General features: G+C 56.3%; 1 protein-coding gene across 2 annotated transcripts in view; it reads right to left on the reverse strand.

The window, feature by feature from the left end:
- Positions 1-216: 216 nt before the first annotated feature.
- Positions 217-23,439, reverse strand: part of AHNAK2 (AHNAK nucleoprotein 2) — a 70,090-nt gene continuing 46,867 nt past the window's right edge. For both annotated transcript variants that reach the window (XM_014957552.1, XM_014957551.1), the window contains one exon: positions 217-23,190. In XM_014957552.1, the coding sequence (XP_014813038.1) occupies positions 1,204-23,190 (21,987 nt within the window). In that variant the 3' untranslated portion in view covers positions 217-1,203. The remainder of the gene's footprint in view (positions 23,191-23,439) is intronic.

Genomic DNA, 23,439 nt, shown 5'->3' on the forward strand with positions numbered 1-23,439 from the left:
ACATCTGCATGTGCAATTCCATAAAACTTGTTTACTGAAACACATAAACCACCTCAGATTAGTTTGTAACCATTACCACCATATTTAGAAACTGTGCTATCATTAAGCAGCCACTGAGCAGATAGTGGGGTCTACTCAGAGCTTTTGCAAAGTTAAGCTGGGATTTTCAGAATCAAAAAATGCTGGGAGTGCTATCAGTAACTCACGCTACTCCAGTTGTTATTCATATGGTGAGTTTATTGTGAATGAAGAATACAGACAATGTTTTAATGATACATGTGAAGGCTGTCACATACGCACTCTGGTTTTCATTGTGCACTTGAGAGAAGCATTAATATAAACAAAGAAGTTAATAATTATATACATCTCCTTTCCCAGAAAATCTCTGAAGCAATTCCACCGGTGTGGCAGATCATTCTGTGCATTCAACTATCCAGTAAATATATACATTAAAATTTATTTATCCACATCTTAATAATTGTTCTTTGTCAGCATGTTTTATTTTGGTATCTTAAAAATGTGAATTAGTTCTATGGTATTTGGTCTTGAATTTATTCTGTTGGGTTTTTTGAAATTCTTTTAAGGCTAAATATGACCCACCAGAATAATAAAAAAAAAAGAGGAGAGAGGAAGGGGTAAAGCATTAGTCTCTCTACACTAATATTTTGGTTTTATTTTGCATTGGAAAATGTTTGTGGAATATACATATTACTTTAGCTGAAATAAAGAAAAATATTTTAATAAGAAAGTGAAAGTAGGTCAGAAAGGTCCAAATTCTAAACAGGTAAGCATAGTCCTCATAGTACTACTTTATACTCCATTCTGGAAATAATCTATAATCTAAACACAATTGGTGTGGTTTTGAGAAGCCTATTTAACAAGTCTTTTTGCTCTCATTGAGCCTTTCAATAATTTACTTTCATGGTTCAGGTATCAGACTTTGCTATAACTATGGGCTCCTCTGTACTTGTAGAAATTGTTGCCTTTGGGACAGATTTGAAGAAATCAGTATTTTTAATAGTGCACGGTATAGCACATCCAAGTACTTGAAAATTTAAATGTGGTAAATTCTGTTCAACTGTTTTCATAAATTTCAGCTTTGGGCTTTGTTTAATGTTCAGTTACTAGAAAATTATGAACATTTTTTTTTTTTCTGTGCGTGTCAATTATTTTATTTTCATTGAAGCTTGAGAAAAGACAATTTCACTTGGTTGTGTCTCCAGGAATATTAGATTGACTGTCTTTTTCTTCTTCCAACAAGATTAGTTCAGTTCTTGCTGAAGATGTCACAATTGTTCGAGAAACTGGAACATCAGATGAGGCCTCATCAATTTCAACTTTTTTGTCCTCTGTTATTTCTTTAGGTGATAAGCTTTCTTGCGCATCAAAAAATACATCAGGTTTATCTGATGGACTATCTTCATCTGAGATTCTTTCCTCTTTATGACCTGTCTCTTCTTTGTCAAGAGTCTTAGCCTTTTTGGAAGGAGATGTGAAGCCAAGCTTGGGAAATCTAAACCATCCAGTTTTTTCAGTTTGCTTAGAAGAATCATTATCTGATGTGTCAGCAGGTTTCACGTCTTCTGGAACTGATTTTTTTACTTCTGTTTTTGGATCTGTGCTTGTTTCATCACCAGAAGATGAAAAGCCAATAGTTGGAAGCCAAAATTTGAATCTTCCAGGAGATCTTTTACTATCAGCCTTTTCCTTTTCAGTGGTTATATCTTTTTCTTCATCTTCTAGTGCTTCAGCTGCATCCTTACCTTTAGAGAGAGGACCTGCAGTTATTCCCTCTGGTGACTTATCAGGGTGACTCTCTTCAGGTTTATCGAAAGGCTTTACTTCAACAGCAAAGGTTTTTAACTTTGACAAACTTACTTCTCCACGAGATTCTTCAGTCTTGCTGTGTGGTTTGTCAGATAGTTTAAGCTCAGCACTCCCAGACCTGTGGGCTGCTGCTCCAAAGCTTTCATCAGCACATTTTGTTTTGCTCATGGATGCATCTTCCATTAGAGATGGCTGCTGGGCTAGCACTTCTAAGTTGCTATGTGATTCAGGCAACTTTGCCTTGAGCAGTGAGAATCCCAAAGTAGCAGTTTTGACTTCTGATGAGAGCACCTCTGATTCTTTCAGTATTTCAGTAGAGTAAATCGCACACCTTTCAATAGCAACATGTTCAGGTTCTACTTTCTCACTCACTTCTTGGCCCTCTACATATGACCAATGAAAGTCGTGCCCTGCATTTGAAAGGGAGGACTCTACAGCAGTAGTGGTAGTAGTCACCTGTGCTGTTTTAATGTCAGGTTCAGTCACTGTTAGAATTTTGCTTTTTGCTTTTTGAATAGCACCCTCTAGAGCCTCTTGTGTTACTTCAGGGATAGCAGAACTTGCTTGCAGTTGCACTACTTCAATGTCAGTACTAGATCCCTTTGGATCTCTTGGCACTTTTGACACTGAAACATCAGCTTCAGTTGGGAGAGCTTTGAAAGTGAATATTGGTATTTTTAATTTGGGAATTTTTACATTTACTTCTGGGCCACCTTGTGATTTGTCCACTGTTTCCACTGTTACTCTCTTAGATGCTTCCATAAGATCTAGCGTTGAACTTTCCAGGCCAATGGATGTTTTTGATGATTGAAACTGCATTTCTGCTGTGCCTAATTCAGTTTTAGATACTGAATAAGCTTCCGACTTTGGCAAATTGATATCATCTTCAAAACCCTTCACTTCTGAATGCACCACTCCAAACTTTGGAATCTTAAACTTGTATGTTTTAATTTTACTTGTTTCTGCTCTGTCTTCTACTTGCACTTCCACTCCCGCAGACTTGTCCTTTTCAATACTTTTCATTTGAAATTTCATTTCAGGATCTACTCTAGCAATTTTAACATCCATTTTCACTCCTGGAACTTCTACTTTTACATCTTCCAGCTTAGCTGTAACATAAACACCATCTTCTGATGTTGACCGTTCAAACTTAGACCTTTTTAATTGGCTTCCATCACTGTCTTTTCCTATCATTTTCATCTCACCCTCTATCTTTCCTTTTTTAATTACTGCCTCTTGATTTTGATCTATTTTCTCCTGTGTTGCATCCAGAGTAATCTCAGCTGCTGATGGTTTGAATCCTAATTCTGAAGTCTCTAATTTAGTGGAACATTCTACCTTTAGGACTGCTGTATCCTGTGATTTGACTTTATGCTCTTGAACAGTCAGAGTACCTGTAGGAAACCTATTTGTTAAACTGTTGTCTTTGCCAGTTTCTGAAGCACTTAGGTGTGATTTAGACAATTCTGCTGAACACACTGTGATTTTGGAAGTATGCATTTTTTGTTCTTCAGCACCGCGCTTAACTACATCTGCGTAAGTTTCAGTTTTTGGAATATTTACTCTACTATCTGTTCTTTCCACAGATAATGTAATATCTCCTTCCACCTTTGGCAAGCTAACCTCAGAACTCTTCGCAGAATCTCCTAATTTTGGAGTTCCTTCTTTTCCAATAGTAATTTCAGCAACAGCATGTGGTAATGAGAAGGTATTTTCAGGAATACTGGTTTCAGTTTGTACTTTGGCAGAGGGAATGTCTTCCTGAGTTTTTTCCATACTTCTTTCAATGCCAGCATCACCTTTTTTTTCCTTTAAGGATGTCCGGGCAAATGAAGGCATTCTGAATTTTGGCATTTTAAACCATCCCTGATGTTCTTCAGTCTGAACTTCTTCAGGTTTTATTTCATGTTCTTCTTTTAATTTGATTTCTTTCTCTTCAAGGCTCTCAATAGCTCCCTCTGCCATTGGTTTAGATGCTGATTGGGGGCTTAAGTCTACCTTTGGAGCTTCAATGCCAGCTGTTAGAACTTGGGGTGTTTTCACCTTAGAAACATAAACACCTGCTCCAGGATCTGAGACATCAGATGTAAGTTCTGATGCTGGAACTCCCACAGCAATGTCAGCAATTTCGTTTGCCATTTTTAGCTGGGGTAGCTCAGCTTCTATTTTTGGAGAGCTGACCTCCGTCTCTGGGCCTTTCCCTTTTGTTAAGGAGATTCCAAACTTTGGCTTCTGGAATTTGGGCATTTTTATCTTTCCTTCAGGTGCTTCCAACTTAATCTTTGTTCCATCCTCAACTGATGATCTTTCTGTTACTATTTCAGGGCTCCTCAGATCAGTTGAAGCTTCTACTTTGGGGAACTTAATACCTGTTTTTTGAATGGTATCTTCATCAGTAGAACTTGATTTTAGGACAACCTGTAAGGAACTCCCCTCTAAGGGAGGCAGAGCAGCATCAATCTTTGCTGAGCTGACTCCCATGTCAGTTTGAGAGGCTCCAGTTTCTATTTTGGAAAACTCTGGTGTGGGGATCTTAACAGCAGGTAGTTTTATGTTTATTTGTGCCCCTTCTTCTGCCCTTTCACAGTGACTTCTTTCTATATCAGGTATCTGTATTGAATCTTCACGTTGCTTTTCTGTTTTAGGAATAGAACCATCAACTTCAGCTTTTGGTGAGTGTGTCTGAGATTTGGGAACCTTGATCTTGGAGAGTGAAATTTTAGGCATAACAAATTGAGGTTTTTTAATTGGACTTTTTTGTTCAACTTTTTCTGCAGCTATTTCCAAATCAAGGGCTGGCCCAGTACCTTGATCATCAGTTGCAGTTCCTCTCACTTCTGTGTCTATTCTGCCTGATGTTAGAGCAAGTTTAGCATCTTCCAAGTTTGCTCCAGAATCTGGTTTAACACTTGCTTCCTTCTTTGGGGACCAACTGAAGGATGGCAGTTTGAATTTTGATGTCTTAAATTTGTTTTCTTTTTCCTCTGTGTCCTTCTGTCCTGGAACTACTTCCTGTTCTGGCTTGGACTCTAAATCTGGGCCATGGATTTCCGCTTCTAATTTCGGTATGGAAACTTCCATTGATGGGAGACTGACATCCAACTTTGGAGCACTGAGAACAACATCAGATGAAGGCTTGTGTATCTTTACACCTAATTCAGCATCAGGGATTGGAGTGGATTTTTCAATATCAGCATCAGCCACATCAGATGTTATCCTCTCCTTGGAAATTTCAGATTCCACTTTTGGACCAATGTAACTTTCTGATGGTTTCCCCTTAGACCAAGAAATTCCAAATTTTGGTTTTCGGAATTTAGGAATTTTAACTGTAAACTCCGTGTCACCAGCAGATATTTCAGCAGCTGGTGTTTTCCCTCCTGGCTTCAGACTTTCTTCCTCCAATGAACCATCTTCATTTACAATTACAAAATCTGTTACTGAAAAATTCTCATCAGCATGAGAAATTTTTGATTCAGATTCTGCAAGATTAATCTGATATTTAGTAAGAGTAACATCCCCTTTTGGTAATGGGAAATCCTGTTCAATTTTAGATGAACCAATATCAACTTTAGAGAAACCCAAGCTAGGAATTCTGAATTTAGTACTCCTAGAGCCACTATCTCCCTTATTATCAGGATGCTGCTTAGATCCAACACTGCCTGAAAGAACAGCAGAAGTTTCATCTGTTACTGAAAGAGATTCTGACACAGAAATTTCAACTCCAGATTTACTCTGTGCCTGAGGTTTTGAACTTTTAGAAAGAGAAACCTTGGGCATTCTAAATAGAGAACTTTTAGCTTTACCCATCTCATCCTCTTTACCTGAGGAAGATTCAGTGATCACTTCAAAAGCAGGCACTTGAATGTCGGCCGTGGGCAGGGTGACGTCGACTTCGGCGGTTCCCAAGGGCACCGTCACCTGGGGCTCCTTGAGGCCGACGTCCACGTCAGCGGCGGCCACGGTGGCCTTGGCCTCTCTGCTGCTGGACCAGCCAAAGGAAGGCATGCCGAACTTGGGCATCTTGAACTTGCCGTCCTTGGTCTTGGCGGCCTCCTTCTCTGGGGCTTTTGCTTCTCCTTCGAGGCTGAGGGCCGCCTCGGGGGCCTGCAGGTCGACGCTGGCCTTTGGAAGGGTGACGTCGACGGAGGGGAGGCTGATGTCCACCTTGGGAGCTTTGATGTCAGCTTTGGGCATTTTGAGGGAGGGCTTCTCCACCTTCCAGCCGGCGCCTTCAGTTTTGGCCCCGGGGACGTCGGCTTTGAGGCCCAGCGCGGGGCCCTCCCCTGCGGCCGTGATGGTGGCGGAGGGGAGGTCGACCTCTGCGGAGGGCAGGCTGACCTCGCCTTCCGGCCCTTCCACCTTGGGAGGCGAGACTCCAAACTTGGGCTTGTCGAATTTGGGCATCTTAAACTTGCCTTTGAGGCCGGTGGCTTCCAGCTCGGCTCCGTCAAGCGAGCCTTCGCCAGAGGGCACTTTGAGGTCTACCTCGGGCGCCTGGAGCTCGAGGGAGCCTTCCACGGAGGGCAGCTTGATGTCGGGGGCCGCGATGGTGGCGTCGCCGGCCTTGAGGTCTGCCTCTGGGAGGCTGGCGTCGCCTTTGTGCAGGCTGACGTCTGCGTCCAGTTTGGGAGCCTTGACGGTGGGCTTGGAGAAGACCACGCTGGGCACCTTGACTTTGGGCATGTGTATCTTCATGCCAGCCCCCTCAACTTTGCCGGCGGCCACCTCCAGGCCACCTTCGGCGTCGGGGCCCTGCAGGCTGAGTTCGCCCTCCGGGACTTCGGCCTGGCCTTTGGGCAGCGAGCCCTCCGCCTTTGGCAGGCTGACCTGCACGTGGGGACCTTTGACTTTGGGCAGCTTGACGCTGGGCATCTTGACGTCGGGCATCTTGAACCGGCCTTTCTCGCCTTCTCCTGCGGCAGGCGTCTCGACGGTCACCTCCACGCTGGGCGCTTGGATGTCGGCCGTGGGCAGGGTGACGTCGACTTCGGCGGTTCCCGAGGGCACCGTCACCTGGGGCTCCTTGAGGCCGACGTCCACGTCAGCGGCGGCCACGGTGGCCTTGGCCTCTCTGCTGCTGGACCAGCCAAAGGAAGGCATGCCGAACTTGGGCATCTTGAACTTGCCGTCCTTGGTCTTGGCGGCCTCCTTCTCTGGGGCTTTTGCTTCTCCTTCGAGGCTGAGGGCCGCCTCGGGGGCCTGCAGGTCGACGCTGGCCTTTGGAAGGGTGACGTCGACGGAGGGGAGGCTGATGTCCACCTTGGGAGCTTTGATGTCAGCTTTGGGCATTTTGAGGGAGGGCTTCTCCACCTTCCAGCCGGCGCCTTCAGTTTTGGCCCCGGGGACGTCGGCTTTGAGGCCCAGCGCGGGGCCCTCCCCTGCGGCCGTGATGGTGGCGGAGGGGAGGTCGACCTCTGCGGAGGGCAGGCTGACCTCGCCTTCCGGCCCTTCCACCTTGGGAGGCGAGACTCCAAACTTGGGCTTGTCGAATTTGGGCATCTTAAACTTGCCTTTGAGGCCGGTGGCTTCCAGCTCGGCTCCGTCAAGCGAGCCTTCGCCAGAGGGCACTTTGAGGTCTACCTCGGGCGCCTGGAGCTCGAGGGAGCCTTCCACGGAGGGCAGCTTGATGTCGGGGGCCGCGATGGTGGCGTCGCCGGCCTTGAGGTCTGCCTCTGGGAGGCTGGCGTCGCCTTTGTGCAGGCTGACGTCTGCGTCCAGTTTGGGAGCCTTGACGGTGGGCTTGGAGAAGACCACGCTGGGCACCTTGACTTTGGGCATGTGTATCTTCATGCCAGCCCCCTCAACTTTGCCGGCGGCCACCTCCAGGCCACCTTCGGCGTCGGGGCCCTGCAGGCTGAGTTCGCCCTCCGGGACTTCGGCCTGGCCTTTGGGCAGCGAGCCCTCCGCCTTTGGCAGGCTGACCTGCACGTGGGGACCTTTGACTTTGGGCAGCTTGACGCTGGGCATCTTGACGTCGGGCATCTTGAACCGGCCTTTCTCGCCTTCTCCTGCGGCAGGCGTCTCGACGGTCACCTCCACGCTGGGCGCTTGGATGTCGGCCGTGGGCAGGGTGACGTCGACTTCGGCGGTTCCCGAGGGCACCGTCACCTGGGGCTCCTTGAGGCCGACGTCCACGTCAGCGGCGGCCACGGTGGCCTTGGCCTCTCTGCTGCTGGACCAGCCAAAGGAAGGCATGCCGAACTTGGGCATCTTGAACTTGCCGTCCTTGGTCTTGGCGGCCTCCTTCTCTGGGGCTTTTGCTTCTCCTTCGAGGCTGAGGGCCGCCTCGGGGGCCTGCAGGTCGACGCTGGCCTTTGGAAGGGTGACGTCGACGGAGGGGAGGCTGATGTCCACCTTGGGAGCTTTGATGTCAGCTTTGGGCATTTTGAGGGAGGGCTTCTCCACCTTCCAGCCGGCGCCTTCAGTTTTGGCCCCGGGGACGTCGGCTTTGAGGCCCAGCGCGGGGCCCTCCCCTGCGGCCGTGATGGTGGCGGAGGGGAGGTCGACCTCTGCGGAGGGCAGGCTGACCTCGCCTTCCAGCCCTTCCACCTTGGGAGGCGAGACTCCAAACTTGGGCTTGTCGAATTTGGGCATCTTAAACTTGCCTTTGAGGCCGGTGGCTTCCAGCTCGGCTCCGTCAAGCGAGCCTTCGCCAGAGGGCACTTTGAGGTCTACCTCGGGCGCCTGGAGCTCGAGGGAGCCTTCCACGGAGGGCAGCTTGATGTCGGGGGCCGCGATGGTGGCGTCGCCGGCCTTGAGGTCTGCCTCTGGGAGGCTGGCGTCGCCTTTGTGCAGGCTGACGTCTGCGTCCAGTTTGGGAGCCTTGACGGTGGGCTTGGAGAAGACCACGCTGGGCACCTTGACTTTGGGCATGTGTATCTTCATGCCAGCCCCCTCAACTTTGCCGGCGGCCACCTCCAGGCCACCTTCGGCGTCGGGGCCCTGCAGGCTGAGTTCGCCCTCCGGGACTTCGGCCTGGCCTTTGGGCAGCGAGCCCTCCGCCTTTGGCAGGCTGACCTGCACGTGGGGACCTTTGACTTTGGGCAGCTTGACGCTGGGCATCTTGACGTCGGGCATCTTGAACCGGCCTTTCTCGCCTTCTCCTGCGGCAGGCGTCTCGACGGTCACCTCCACGCTGGGCGCTTGGATGTCGGCCGTGGGCAGGGTGACGTCGACTTCGGCGGTTCCCGAGGGCACCGTCACCTGGGGCTCCTTGAGGCCGACGTCCACGTCAGCGGCGGCCACGGTGGCCTTGGCCTCTCTGCTGCTGGACCAGCCAAAGGAAGGCATGCCGAACTTGGGCATCTTGAACTTGCCGTCCTTGGTCTTGGCGGCCTCCTTCTCTGGGGCTTTTGCTTCTCCTTCGAGGCTGAGGGCCGCCTCGGGGGCCTGCAGGTCGACGCTGGCCTTTGGAAGGGTGACGTCGACGGAGGGGAGGCTGATGTCCACCTTGGGAGCTTTGATGTCAGCTTTGGGCATTTTGAGGGAGGGCTTCTCCACCTTCCAGCCGGCGCCTTCAGTTTTGGCCCCGGGGACGTCGGCTTTGAGGCCCAGCGCGGGGCCCTCCCCTGCGGCCGTGATGGTGGCGGAGGGGAGGTCGACCTCTGCGGAGGGCAGGCTGACCTCGCCTTCCAGCCCTTCCACCTTGGGAGGCGAGACTCCAAACTTGGGCTTGTCGAATTTGGGCATCTTAAACTTGCCTTTGAGGCCGGTGGCTTCCAGCTCGGCTCCGTCAAGCGAGCCTTCGCCAGAGGGCACTTTGAGGTCTACCTCGGGCGCCTGGAGCTCGAGGGAGCCTTCCACGGAGGGCAGCTTGATGTCGGGGGCCGCGATGGTGGCGTCGCCGGCCTTGAGGTCTGCCTCTGGGAGGCTGGCGTCGCCTTTGTGCAGGCTGACGTCTGCGTCCAGTTTGGGAGCCTTGACGGTGGGCTTGGAGAAGACCACGCTGGGCACCTTGACTTTGGGCATGTGTATCTTCATGCCAGCCCCCTCAACTTTGCCGGCGGCCACCTCCAGGCCACCTTCGGCGTCGGGGCCCTGCAGGCTGAGTTCGCCCTCCGGGACTTCGGCCTGGCCTTTGGGCAGCGAGCCCTCCGCCTTTGGCAGGCTGACCTGCACGTGGGGACCTTTGACTTTGGGCAGCTTGACGCTGGGCATCTTGACGTCGGGCATCTTGAACCGGCCTTTCTCGCCTTCTCCTGCGGCAGGCGTCTCGACGGTCACCTCCACGCTGGGCGCTTGGATGTCGGCCGTGGGCAGGGTGACGTCGACTTCGGCGGTTCCCGAGGGCACCGTCACCTGGGGCTCCTTGAGGCCGACGTCCACGTCAGCGGCGGCCACGGTGGCCTTGGCCTCTCTGCTGCTGGACCAGCCAAAGGAAGGCATGCCGAACTTGGGCATCTTGAACTTGCCGTCCTTGGTCTTGGCGGCCTCCTTCTCTGGGGCTTTTGCTTCTCCTTCGAGGCTGAGGGCCGCCTCGGGGGCCTGCAGGTCGACGCTGGCCTTTGGAAGGGTGACGTCGACGGAGGGGAGGCTGATGTCCACCTTGGGAGCTTTGATGTCAGCTTTGGGCATTTTGAGGGAGGGCTTCTCCACCTTCCAGCCGGCGCCTTCAGTTTTGGCCCCGGGGACGTCGGCTTTGAGGCCCAGCGCGGGGCCCTCCCCTGCGGCCGTGATGGTGGCGGAGGGGAGGTCGACCTCTGCGGAGGGCAGGCTGACCTCGCCTTCCAGCCCTTCCACCTTGGGAGGCGAGACTCCAAACTTGGGCTTGTCGAATTTGGGCATCTTAAACTTGCCTTTGAGGCCGGTGGCTTCCAGCTCGGCTCCGTCAAGCGAGCCTTCGCCAGAGGGCACTTTGAGGTCTACCTCGGGCGCCTGGAGCTCGAGGGAGCCTTCCACGGAGGGCAGCTTGATGTCGGGGGCCGCGATGGTGGCGTCGCCGGCCTTGAGGTCTGCCTCTGGGAGGCTGGCGTCGCCTTTGTGCAGGCTGACGTCTGCGTCCAGTTTGGGAGCCTTGACGGTGGGCTTGGAGAAGACCACGCTGGGCACCTTGACTTTGGGCATGTGTATCTTCATGCCAGCCCCCTCAACTTTGCCGGCGGCCACCTCCAGGCCACCTTCGGCGTCGGGGCCCTGCAGGCTGAGTTCGCCCTCCGGGACTTCGGCCTGGCCTTTGGGCAGCGAGCCCTCCGCCTTTGGCAGGCTGACCTGCACGTGGGGACCTTTGACTTTGGGCAGCTTGACGCTGGGCATCTTGACGTCGGGCATCTTGAACCGGCCTTTCTCGCCTTCTCCTGCGGCAGGCGTCTCGACGGTCACCTCCACGCTGGGCGCTTGGATGTCGGCCGTGGGCAGGGTGACGTCGACTTCGGCGGTTCCCGAGGGCACCGTCACCTGGGGCTCCTTGAGGCCGACGTCCACGTCAGCGGCGGCCACGGTGGCCTTGGCCTCTCTGCTGCTGGACCAGCCAAAGGAAGGCATGCCGAACTTGGGCATCTTGAACTTGCCGTCCTTGGTCTTGGCGGCCTCCTTCTCTGGGGCTTTTGCTTCTCCTTCGAGGCTGAGGGCCGCCTCGGGGGCCTGCAGGTCGACGCTGGCCTTTGGAAGGGTGACGTCGACGGAGGGGAGGCTGATGTCCACCTTGGGAGCTTTGATGTCAGCTTTGGGCATTTTGAGGGAGGGCTTCTCCACCTTCCAGCCGGCGCCTTCAGTTTTGGCCCCGGGGACGTCGGCTTTGAGGCCCAGCGCGGGGCCCTCCCCTGCGGCCGTGATGGTGGCGGAGGGGAGGTCGACCTCTGCGGAGGGCAGGCTGACCTCGCCTTCCAGCCCTTCCACCTTGGGAGGCGAGACTCCAAACTTGGGCTTGTCGAATTTGGGCATCTTAAACTTGCCTTTGAGGCCGGTGGCTTCCAGCTCGGCTCCGTCAAGCGAGCCTTCGCCAGAGGGCACTTTGAGGTCTACCTCGGGCGCCTGGAGCTCGAGGGAGCCTTCCACGGAGGGCAGCTTGATGTCGGGGGCCGCGATGGTGGCGTCGCCGGCCTTGAGGTCTGCCTCTGGGAGGCTGGCGTCGCCTTTGTGCAGGCTGACGTCTGCGTCCAGTTTGGGAGCCTTGACGGTGGGCTTGGAGAAGACCACGCTGGGCACCTTGACTTTGGGCATGTGTATCTTCATGCCAGCCCCCTCAACTTTGCCGGCGGCCACCTCCAGGCCACCTTCGGCGTCGGGGCCCTGCAGGCTGAGTTCGCCCTCCGGGACTTCGGCCTGGCCTTTGGGCAGCGAGCCCTCCGCCTTTGGCAGGCTGACCTGCACGTGGGGACCTTTGACTTTGGGCAGCTTGACGCTGGGCATCTTGACGTCGGGCATCTTGAACCGGCCTTTCTCGCCTTCTCCTGCGGCAGGCGTCTCGACGGTCACCTCCACGCTGGGCGCTTGGATGTCGGCCGTGGGCAGGGTGACGTCGACTTCGGCGGTTCCCGAGGGCACCGTCACCTGGGGCTCCTTGAGGCCGACGTCCACGTCAGCGGCGGCCACGGTGGCCTTGGCCTCTCTGCTGCTGGACCAGCCAAAGGAAGGCATGCCGAACTTGGGCATCTTGAACTTGCCGTCCTTGGTCTTGGCGGCCTCCTTCTCTGGGGCTTTTGCTTCTCCTTCGAGGCTGAGGGCCGCCTCGGGGGCCTGCAGGTCGACGCTGGCCTTTGGAAGGGTGACGTCGACGGAGGGGAGGCTGATGTCCACCTTGGGAGCTTTGATGTCAGCTTTGGGCATTTTGAGGGAGGGCTTCTCCACCTTCCAGCCGGCGCCTTCAGTTTTGGCCCCGGGGACGTCGGCTTTGAGGCCCAGCGCGGGGCCCTCCCCTGCGGCCGTGATGGTGGCGGAGGGGAGGTCGACCTCTGCGGAGGGCAGGCTGACCTCGCCTTCCAGCCCTTCCACCTTGGGAGGCGAGACTCCAAACTTGGGCTTGTCGAATTTGGGCATCTTAAACTTGCCTTTGAGGCCGGTGGCTTCCAGCTCGGCTCCGTCAAGCGAGCCTTCGCCAGAGGGCACTTTGAGGTCTACCTCGGGCGCCTGGAGCTCGAGGGAGCCTTCCACGGAGGGCAGCTTGATGTCGGGGGCCGCGATGGTGGCGTCGCCGGCCTTGAGGTCTGCCTCTGGGAGGCTGGCGTCGCCTTTGTGCAGGCTGACGTCTGCGTCCAGTTTGGGAGCCTTGACGGTGGGCTTGGAGAAGACCACGCTGGGCACCTTGACTTTGGGCATGTGTATCTTCATGCCAGCCCCCTCAACTTTGCCGGCGGCCACCTCCAGGCCACCTTCGGCGTCGGGGCCCTGCAGGCTGAGTTCGCCCTCCGGGACTTCGGCCTGGCCTTTGGGCAGCGAGCCCTCCGCCTTTGGCAGGCTGACCTGCACGTGGGGACCTTTGACTTTGGGCAGCTTGACGCTGGGCATCTTGACGTCGGGCATCTTGAACCGGCCTTTCTCGCCTTCTCCTGCGGCAGGCGTCTCGACGGTCACCTCCACGCTGGGCGCTTGGATGTCGGCCGTGGGCAGGGTGACGTCGACTTCGGCGGTTCCCGAGGGCACCGTCACCTGGGGCTCCTTGAGGCCGACGTCCACGTCAGCGGCGGCCACGGTGGCCTTGGCCTCTCTGCTGCTGGACCAGCCAAAGGAAGGCATGCCGAACTTGGGCATCTTGAACTTGCCGTCCTTGGTCTTGGCGGCCTCCTTCTCTGGGGCTTTTGCTTCTCCTTCGAGGCTGAGGGCCGCCTCGGGGGCCTGCAGGTCGACGCTGGCCTTTGGAAGGGTGACGTCGACGGAGGGGAGGCTGATGTCCACCTTGGGAGCTTTGATGTCAGCTTTGGGCATTTTGAGGGAGGGCTTCTCCACCTTCCAGCCGGCGCCTTCAGTTTTGGCCCCGGGGACGTCGGCTTTGAGGCCCAGCGCGGGGCCCTCCCCTGCGGCCGTGATGGTGGCGGAGGGGAGGTCGACCTCTGCGGAGGGCAGGCTGACCTCGCCTTCCAGCCCTTCCACCTTGGGAGGCGAGACTCCAAACTTGGGCTTGTCGAATTTGGGCATCTTAAACTTGCCTTTGAGGCCGGTGGCTTCCAGCTCGGCTCCGTCAAGCGAGCCTTCGCCAGAGGGCACTTTGAGGTCTACCTCGGGCGCCTGGAGCTCGAGGGAGCCTTCCACGGAGGGCAGCTTGATGTCGGGGGCCGCGATGGTGGCGTCGCCGGCCTTGAGGTCTGCCTCTGGGAGGCTGGCGTCGCCTTTGTGCAGGCTGACGTCTGCGTCCAGTTTGGGAGCCTTGACGGTGGGCTTGGAGAAGACCACGCTGGGCACCTTGACTTTGGGCATGTGTATCTTCATGCCAGCCCCCTCAACTTTGCCGGCGGCCACCTCCAGGCCACCTTCGGCGTCGGGGCCCTGCAGGCTGAGTTCGCCCTCCGGGACTTCGGCCTGGCCTTTGGGCAGCGAGCCCTCCGCCTTTGGCAGGCTGACCTGCACGTGGGGACCTTTGACTTTGGGCAGCTTGACGCTGGGCATCTTGACGTCGGGCATCTTGAACCGGCCTTTCTCGCCTTCTCCTGCGGCAGGCGTCTCGACGGTCACCTCCACGCTGGGCGCTTGGATGTCGGCCGTGGGCAGGGTGACGTCGACTTCGGCGGTTCCCGAGGGCACCGTCACCTGGGGCTCCTTGAGGCCGACGTCCACGTCAGCGGCGGCCACGGTGGCCTTGGCCTCTCTGCTGCTGGACCAGCCAAAGGAAGGCATGCCGAACTTGGGCATCTTGAACTTGCCGTCCTTGGTCTTGGCGGCCTCCTTCTCTGGGGCTTTTGCTTCTCCTTCGAGGCTGAGGGCCGCCTCGGGGGCCTGCAGGTCGACGCTGGCCTTTGGAAGGGTGACGTCGACGGAGGGGAGGCTGATGTCCACCTTGGGAGCTTTGATGTCAGCTTTGGGCATTTTGAGGGAGGGCTTCTCCACCTTCCAGCCGGCGCCTTCAGTTTTGGCCCCGGGGACGTCGGCTTTGAGGCCCAGCGCGGGGCCCTCCCCTGCGGCCGTGATGGTGGCGGAGGGGAGGTCGACCTCTGCGGAGGGCAGGCTGACCTCGCCTTCCAGCCCTTCCACCTTGGGAGGCGAGACTCCAAACTTGGGCTTGTCGAATTTGGGCATCTTAAACTTGCCTTTGAGGCCGGTGGCTTCCAGCTCGGCTCCGTCAAGCGAGCCTTCGCCAGAGGGCACTTTGAGGTCTACCTCGGGCGCCTGGAGCTCGAGGGAGCCTTCCACGGAGGGCAGCTTGATGTCGGGGGCCGCGATGGTGGCGTCGCCGGCCTTGAGGTCTGCCTCTGGGAGGCTGGCGTCGCCTTTGTGCAGGCTGACGTCTGCGTCCAGTTTGGGAGCCTTGACGGTGGGCTTGGAGAAGACCACGCTGGGCACCTTGACTTTGGGCATGTGTATCTTCATGCCAGCCCCCTCAACTTTGCCGGCGGCCACCTCCAGGCCACCTTCGGCGTCGGGGCCCTGCAGGCTGAGTTCGCCCTCCGGGACTTCGGCCTGGCCTTTGGGCAGCGAGCCCTCCGCCTTTGGCAGGCTGACCTGCACGTGGGGACCTTTGACTTTGGGCAGCTTGACGCTGGGCATCTTGACGTCGGGCATCTTGAACCGGCCTTTCTCGCCTTCTCCTGCGGCAGGCGTCTCGACGGTCACCTCCACGCTGGGCGCTTGGATGTCGGCCGTGGGCAGGGTGACGTCGACTTCGGCGGTTCCCGAGGGCACCGTCACCTGGGGCTCCTTGAGGCCGACGTCCACGTCAGCGGCGGCCACGGTGGCCTTGGCCTCTCTGCTGCTGGACCAGCCAAAGGAAGGCATGCCGAACTTGGGCATCTTGAACTTGCCGTCCTTGGTCTTGGCGGCCTCCTTCTCTGGGGCTTTTGCTTCTCCTTCGAGGCTGAGGGCCGCCTCGGGGGCCTGCAGGTCGACGCTGGCCTTTGGAAGGGTGACGTCGACGGAGGGGAGGCTGATGTCCACCTTGGGAGCTTTGATGTCAGCTTTGGGCATTTTGAGGGAGGGCTTCTCCACCTTCCAGCCGGCGCCTTCAGTTTTGGCCCCGGGGACGTCGGCTTTGAGGCCCAGCGCGGGGCCCTCCCCTGCGGCCGTGATGGTGGCGGAGGGGAGGTCGACCTCTGCGGAGGGCAGGCTGACCTCGCCTTCCAGCCCTTCCACCTTGGGAGGCGAGACTCCAAACTTGGGCTTGTCGAATTTGGGCATCTTAAACTTGCCTTTGAGGCCGGTGGCTTCCAGCTCGGCTCCGTCAAGCGAGCCTTCGCCAGAGGGCACTTTGAGGTCTACCTCGGGCGCCTGGAGCTCGAGGGAGCCTTCCACGGAGGGCAGCTTGATGTCGGGGGCCGCGATGGTGGCGTCGCCGGCCTTGAGGTCTGCCTCTGGGAGGCTGGCGTCGCCTTTGTGCAGGCTGACGTCTGCGTCCAGTTTGGGAGCCTTGACGGTGGGCTTGGAGAAGACCACGCTGGGCACCTTGACTTTGGGCATGTGTATCTTCATGCCAGCCCCCTCAACTTTGCCGGCGGCCACCTCCAGGCCACCTTCGGCGTCGGGGCCCTGCAGGCTGAGTTCGCCCTCCGGGACTTCGGCCTGGCCTTTGGGCAGCGAGCCCTCCGCCTTTGGCAGGCTGACCTGCACGTGGGGACCTTTGACTTTGGGCAGCTTGACGCTGGGCATCTTGACGTCGGGCATCTTGAACCGGCCTTTCTCGCCTTCTCCTGCGGCAGGCGTCTCGACGGTCACCTCCACGCTGGGCGCTTGGATGTCGGCCGTGGGCAGGGTGACGTCGACTTCGGCGGTTCCCGAGGGCACCGTCACCTGGGGCTCCTTGAGGCCGACGTCCACGTCAGCGGCGGCCACGGTGGCCTTGGCCTCTCTGCTGCTGGACCAGCCAAAGGAAGGCATGCCGAACTTGGGCATCTTGAACTTGCCGTCCTTGGTCTTGGCGGCCTCCTTCTCTGGGGCTTTTGCTTCTCCTTCGAGGCTGAGGGCCGCCTCGGGGGCCTGCAGGTCGACGCTGGCCTTTGGAAGGGTGACGTCGACGGAGGGGAGGCTGATGTCCACCTTGGGAGCTTTGATGTCAGCTTTGGGCATTTTGAGGGAGGGCTTCTCCACCTTCCAGCCGGCGCCTTCAGTTTTGGCCCCGGGGACGTCGGCTTTGAGGCCCAGCGCGGGGCCCTCCCCTGCGGCCGTGATGGTGGCGGAGGGGAGGTCGACCTCTGCGGAGGGCAGGCTGACCTCGCCTTCCAGCCCTTCCACCTTGGGAGGCGAGACTCCAAACTTGGGCTTGTCGAATTTGGGCATCTTAAACTTGCCTTTGAGGCCGGTGGCTTCCAGCTCGGCTCCGTCAAGCGAGCCTTCGCCAGAGGGCACTTTGAGGTCTACCTCGGGCGCCTGGAGCTCGAGGGAGCCTTCCACGGAGGGCAGCTTGATGTCGGGGGCCGCGATGGTGGCGTCGCCGGCCTTGAGGTCTGCCTCTGGGAGGCTGGCGTCGCCTTTGTGCAGGCTGACGTCTGCGTCCAGTTTGGGAGCCTTGACGGTGGGCTTGGAGAAGACCACGCTGGGCACCTTGACTTTGGGCATGTGTATCTTCATGCCAGCCCCCTCAACTTTGCCGGCGGCCACCTCCAGGCCACCTTCGGCGTCGGGGCCCTGCAGGCTGAGTTCGCCCTCCGGGACTTCGGCCTGGCCTTTGGGCAGCGAGCCCTCCGCCTTTGGCAGGCTGACCTGCACGTGGGGACCTTTGACTTTGGGCAGCTTGACGCTGGGCATCTTGACGTCGGGCATCTTGAACCGGCCTTTCTCGCCTTCTCCTGCGGCAGGCGTCTCGACGGTCACCTCCACGCTGGGCGCTTGGATGTCGGCCGTGGGCAGGGTGACGTCGACTTCGGCGGTTCCCGAGGGCACCGTCACCTGGGGCTCCTTGAGGCCGACGTCCACGTCAGCGGCGGCCACGGTGGCCTTGGCCTCTCTGCTGCTGGACCAGCCAAAGGAAGGCATGCCGAACTTGGGCATCTTGAACTTGCCGTCCTTGGTCTTGGCGGCCTCCTTCTCTGGGGCTTTTGCTTCTCCTTCGAGGCTGAGGGCCGCCTCGGGGGCCTGCAGGTCGACGCTGGCCTTTGGAAGGGTGACGTCGACGGAGGGGAGGCTGATGTCCACCTTGGGAGCTTTGATGTCAGCTTTGGGCATTTTGAGGGAGGGCTTCTCCACCTTCCAGCCGGCGCCTTCAGTTTTGGCCCCGGGGACGTCGGCTTTGAGGCCCAGCGCGGGGCCCTCCCCTGCGGCCGTGATGGTGGCGGAGGGGAGGTCGACCTCTGCGGAGGGCAGGCTGACCTCGCCTTCCAGCCCTTCCACCTTGGGAGGCGAGACTCCAAACTTGGGCTTGTCGAATTTGGGCATCTTAAACTTGCCTTTGAGGCCGGTGGCTTCCAGCTCGGCTCCGTCAAGCGAGCCTTCGCCAGAGGGCACTTTGAGGTCTACCTCGGGCGCCTGGAGCTCGAGGGAGCCTTCCACGGAGGGCAGCTTGATGTCGGGGGCCGCGATGGTGGCGTCGCCGGCCTTGAGGTCTGCCTCTGGGAGGCTGGCGTCGCCTTTGTGCAGGCTGACGTCTGCGTCCAGTTTGGGAGCCTTGACGGTGGGCTTGGAGAAGACCACGCTGGGCACCTTGACTTTGGGCATGTGTATCTTCATGCCAGCCCCCTCAACTTTGCCGGCGGCCACCTCCAGGCCACCTTCGGCGTCGGGGCCCTGCAGGCTGAGTTCGCCCTCCGGGACTTCGGCCTGGCCTTTGGGCAGCGAGCCCTCCGCCTTTGGCAGGCTGACCTGCACGTGGGGACCTTTGACTTTGGGCAGCTTGACGCTGGGCATCTTGACGTCGGGCATCTTGAACCGGCCTTTCTCGCCTTCTCCTGCGGCAGGCGTCTCGACGGTCACCTCCACGCTGGGCGCTTGGATGTCGGCCGTGGGCAGGGTGACGTCGACTTCGGCGGTTCCCGAGGGCACCGTCACCTGGGGCTCCTTGAGGCCGACGTCCACGTCAGCGGCGGCCACGGTGGCCTTGGCCTCTCTGCTGCTGGACCAGCCAAAGGAAGGCATGCCGAACTTGGGCATCTTGAACTTGCCGTCCTTGGTCTTGGCGGCCTCCTTCTCTGGGGCTTTTGCTTCTCCTTCGAGGCTGAGGGCCGCCTCGGGGGCCTGCAGGTCGACGCTGGCCTTTGGAAGGGTGACGTCGACGGAGGGGAGGCTGATGTCCACCTTGGGAGCTTTGATGTCAGCTTTGGGCATTTTGAGGGAGGGCTTCTCCACCTTCCAGCCGGCGCCTTCAGTTTTGGCCCCGGGGACGTCGGCTTTGAGGCCCAGCGCGGGGCCCTCCCCTGCGGCCGTGATGGTGGCGGAGGGGAGGTCGACCTCTGCGGAGGGCAGGCTGACCTCGCCTTCCAGCCCTTCCACCTTGGGAGGCGAGACTCCAAACTTGGGCTTGTCGAATTTGGGCATCTTAAACTTGCCTTTGAGGCCGGTGGCTTCCAGCTCGGCTCCGTCAAGCGAGCCTTCGCCAGAGGGCACTTTGAGGTCTACCTCGGGCGCCTGGAGCTCGAGGGAGCCTTCCACGGAGGGCAGCTTGATGTCGGGGGCCGCGATGGTGGCGTCGCCGGCCTTGAGGTCTGCCTCTGGGAGGCTGGCGTCGCCTTTGTGCAGGCTGACGTCTGCGTCCAGTTTGGGAGCCTTGACGGTGGGCTTGGAGAAGACCACGCTGGGCACCTTGACTTTGGGCATGTGTATCTTCATGCCAGCCCCCTCAACTTTGCCGGCGGCCACCTCCAGGCCACCTTCGGCGTCGGGGCCCTGCAGGCTGAGTTCGCCCTCCGGGACTTCGGCCTGGCCTTTGGGCAGCGAGCCCTCCGCCTTTGGCAGGCTGACCTGCACGTGGGGACCTTTGACTTTGGGCAGCTTGACGCTGGGCATCTTGACGTCGGGCATCTTGAACCGGCCTTTCTCGCCTTCTCCTGCGGCAGGCGTCTCGACGGTCACCTCCACGCTGGGCGCTTGGATGTCGGCCGTGGGCAGGGTGACGTCGACTTCGGCGGTTCCCGAGGGCACCGTCACCTGGGGCTCCTTGAGGCCGACGTCCACGTCAGCGGCGGCCACGGTGGCCTTGGCCTCTCTGCTGCTGGACCAGCCAAAGGAAGGCATGCCGAACTTGGGCATCTTGAACTTGCCGTCCTTGGTCTTGGCGGCCTCCTTCTCTGGGGCTTTTGCTTCTCCTTCGAGGCTGAGGGCCGCCTCGGGGGCCTGCAGGTCGACGCTGGCCTTTGGAAGGGTGACGTCGACGGAGGGGAGGCTGATGTCCACCTTGGGAGCTTTGATGTCAGCTTTGGGCATTTTGAGGGAGGGCTTCTCCACCTTCCAGCCGGCGCCTTCAGTTTTGGCCCCGGGGACGTCGGCTTTGAGGCCCAGCGCGGGGCCCTCCCCTGCGGCCGTGATGGTGGCGGAGGGGAGGTCGACCTCTGCGGAGGGCAGGCTGACCTCGCCTTCCAGCCCTTCCACCTTGGGAGGCGAGACTCCAAACTTGGGCTTGTCGAATTTGGGCATCTTAAACTTGCCTTTGAGGCCGGTGGCTTCCAGCTCGGCTCCGTCAAGCGAGCCTTCGCCAGAGGGCACTTTGAGGTCTACCTCGGGCGCCTGGAGCTCGAGGGAGCCTTCCACGGAGGGCAGCTTGATGTCGGGGGCCGCGATGGTGGCGTCGCCGGCCTTGAGGTCTGCCTCTGGGAGGCTGGCGTCGCCTTTGTGCAGGCTGACGTCTGCGTCCAGTTTGGGAGCCTTGACGGTGGGCTTGGAGAAGACCACGCTGGGCACCTTGACTTTGGGCATGTGTATCTTCATGCCAGCCCCCTCAACTTTGCCGGCGGCCACCTCCAGGCCACCTTCGGCGTCGGGGCCCTGCAGGCTGAGTTCGCCCTCCGGGACTTCGGCCTGGCCTTTGGGCAGCGAGCCCTCCGCCTTTGGCAGGCTGACCTGCACGTGGGGACCTTTGACTTTGGGCAGCTTGACGCTGGGCATCTTGACGTCGGGCATCTTGAACCGGCCTTTCTCGCCTTCTCCTGCGGCAGGCGTCTCGACGGTCACCTCCACGCTGGGCGCTTGGATGTCGGCCGTGGGCAGGGTGACGTCGACTTCGGCGGTTCCCGAGGGCACCGTCACCTGGGGCTCCTTGAGGCCGACGTCCACGTCAGCGGCGGCCACGGTGGCCTTGGCCTCTCTGCTGCTGGACCAGCCAAAGGAAGGCATGCCGAACTTGGGCATCTTGAACTTGCCGTCCTTGGTCTTGGCGGCCTCCTTCTCTGGGGCTTTTGCTTCTCCTTCGAGGCTGAGGGCCGCCTCGGGGGCCTGCAGGTCGACGCTGGCCTTTGGAAGGGTGACGTCGACGGAGGGGAGGCTGATGTCCACCTTGGGAGCTTTGAGGTCAGCTTTGGGCATTTTGAGGGAGGGCTTCTCCACCTTCCAGCCGGCGCCTTCAGTTTTGGCCCCGGGGATGTCGGCTTTGAGGCCCAGCGCGGGGCCCTCCCCTGTGACAGTCACTGTTTCATTTATGTCTTTTGTTTTCTGTAGTGATATACTCACTTCACCATTTTTTATTTCAGTATAGGGTTTTGTAATATCCATTTTGTCTTCTAGGTCTTTCAAATGGTACTCATTTGATGAGTCTTTTACAGTTACATTATTCATAACTGGCTTGTGGCCTTGCAGTATTTGTTTTATGTCATTGTCGTTTGTTTTTTCTTTGGATATTGTTATTTCCATTTCTGAAATTGGACCTTTCTTGTCTTCTCTTGATTCTCCTGTTGCTGTTTTTTCATTTGCTTCTAGGGATGGCACTGTTCCTTCCTTTGGAATTTCTCCTTCCCTGTCGCTTACCTGAGTTTCGGTTTGCCCTGTCTCATCCCGTGTAGTTGTCCAGGTAAATGTAGGTAATTTAAGCTTTGGCAGTCGGAATTTGCTTTCTTTTCCCTCTACTTCCTTTTCTCCTATCTTCATGCCAGTTTCCATCTTCTCGGTGTTCTCACTTGTGTGCATGTCACCTTCTTCTCTCAGTTCCTTTTTCATGTTATCTAATGAGTCAACCGTCCTTTCTTCTCTTGGTATTTTCATGTCAGTTTTAGGACTTCTGGTTATTTTGAATGATGGCATTTGCATTTTCCAAGTAGATACTTCAGATTCTGCATCAGGCATGTGAGGTTTCACATCCATAATCCTACCATCTTCTGAACTTGTATCAGCTCTTTTTTCTGGTAGTGAATGTGGATCATCACTTCCCAGTTTGGAGTTTTCAGTCTCTGGCTCTTTTCTTTTGGTCACTGAAATCCCAGATTTTGTTTTCTGAATTTGTGTGTCATCTTCTGCTTGTTTTTCTCCTGTTTCCGTTGTGTCAGGTGGTGTGTGTAATTCTGCTTTAGCAATGCCTACTTCTAGGCCTTTTACCTGTATGGATCCTTGTGCTGTGTGACCCGTCAGGTCTATGTTAGTTCCACTTTCTCTTTTATCTGCTGTTCCTTTCTGTTTCTTTTTTCGTGATTTTGAGGAGGTTTGTGGTGTTTTTTTAGTTGGGCTTTCTGTCAGATCAGGTGTTTCTACACTGGGCTTTGATATTTCTGTTGTTATAGCTGATACTTCAGGTACAGTAAATGTTGTTGTTGTTGATTCCTTGTCTTTTTCTTTTTTTATGCTTATTTCAACTTCAGGGCATTTTTTTGCATGAGATGGAATTCCATTTTTCATATCTTTTAAGTCTTTTGTTAAAGTTTCATGTACTTCCCCTGTTTTAATTTCATAAGCAGGAGATGTGGTATATTCAACAGTCAGTATTTCAGGATTTTCCAGGCTGATCTCTTCTTTATATATTTTTTGTTTTTCAGATAGCAGTGTTGTTTTTATTTCTTTTTTTGTCTTGTCCTGTGTTTCTGGTTTAGATCTGTGCATTCTGAACCCAATGCTAGGGAACTTCAGTTTCTTTTGGCTTCCTTTTTTTTCTTTCATAGGGACTTCTTGTTGAAATTGTGACTCTGTGTCTGTGCTCGTAGGGGAAATATCCTGTATAGCAGGCTCATATGCATCGGATGTACTATGAGATCTTCTGTGCCCGAGTATCTTTTTATTTTTCATTGATTGGAACTTTGGCCATGATAATCTGTCTTTTTTAGGTCTTTTGCTTCTTCCTACCCTTTGGCTTGCAATTAATGTTTCCCTGTCTTCTTCTGAAGTAGCTTTTCCAGAAAGGTGCAGTGTTTCTTCAGGAATGCTCTCACTGAGTTCTTTTTCCTGAAAACACAAATAGTAGCCAGAAGATTAAAATTAAAGCAAATAAAGATGCAACACAAAGTAAAATACATACTATAAAATATATAGGAAAAAATGTGCTTTTTATTTCCTGTATCTACTTGTAATATAAAAAAATCCTGAAAACAGCATATATTATTCAGGCAGAAATTACATAAAACAAATGGATTATATGTCTGTAATATGTGGATATCTGAAGGTTTATGTATTCTGCAAAACATTGCCCTAAAT

The sequence above is a fragment of the Calidris pugnax genome, unplaced genomic scaffold, assembly GCF_001431845.1.
Source record: "Calidris pugnax isolate Ruff unplaced genomic scaffold, ASM143184v1 scaffold211, whole genome shotgun sequence".
NCBI classification, from domain to species: Eukaryota; Metazoa; Chordata; class Aves; order Charadriiformes; family Scolopacidae; genus Calidris; species Calidris pugnax.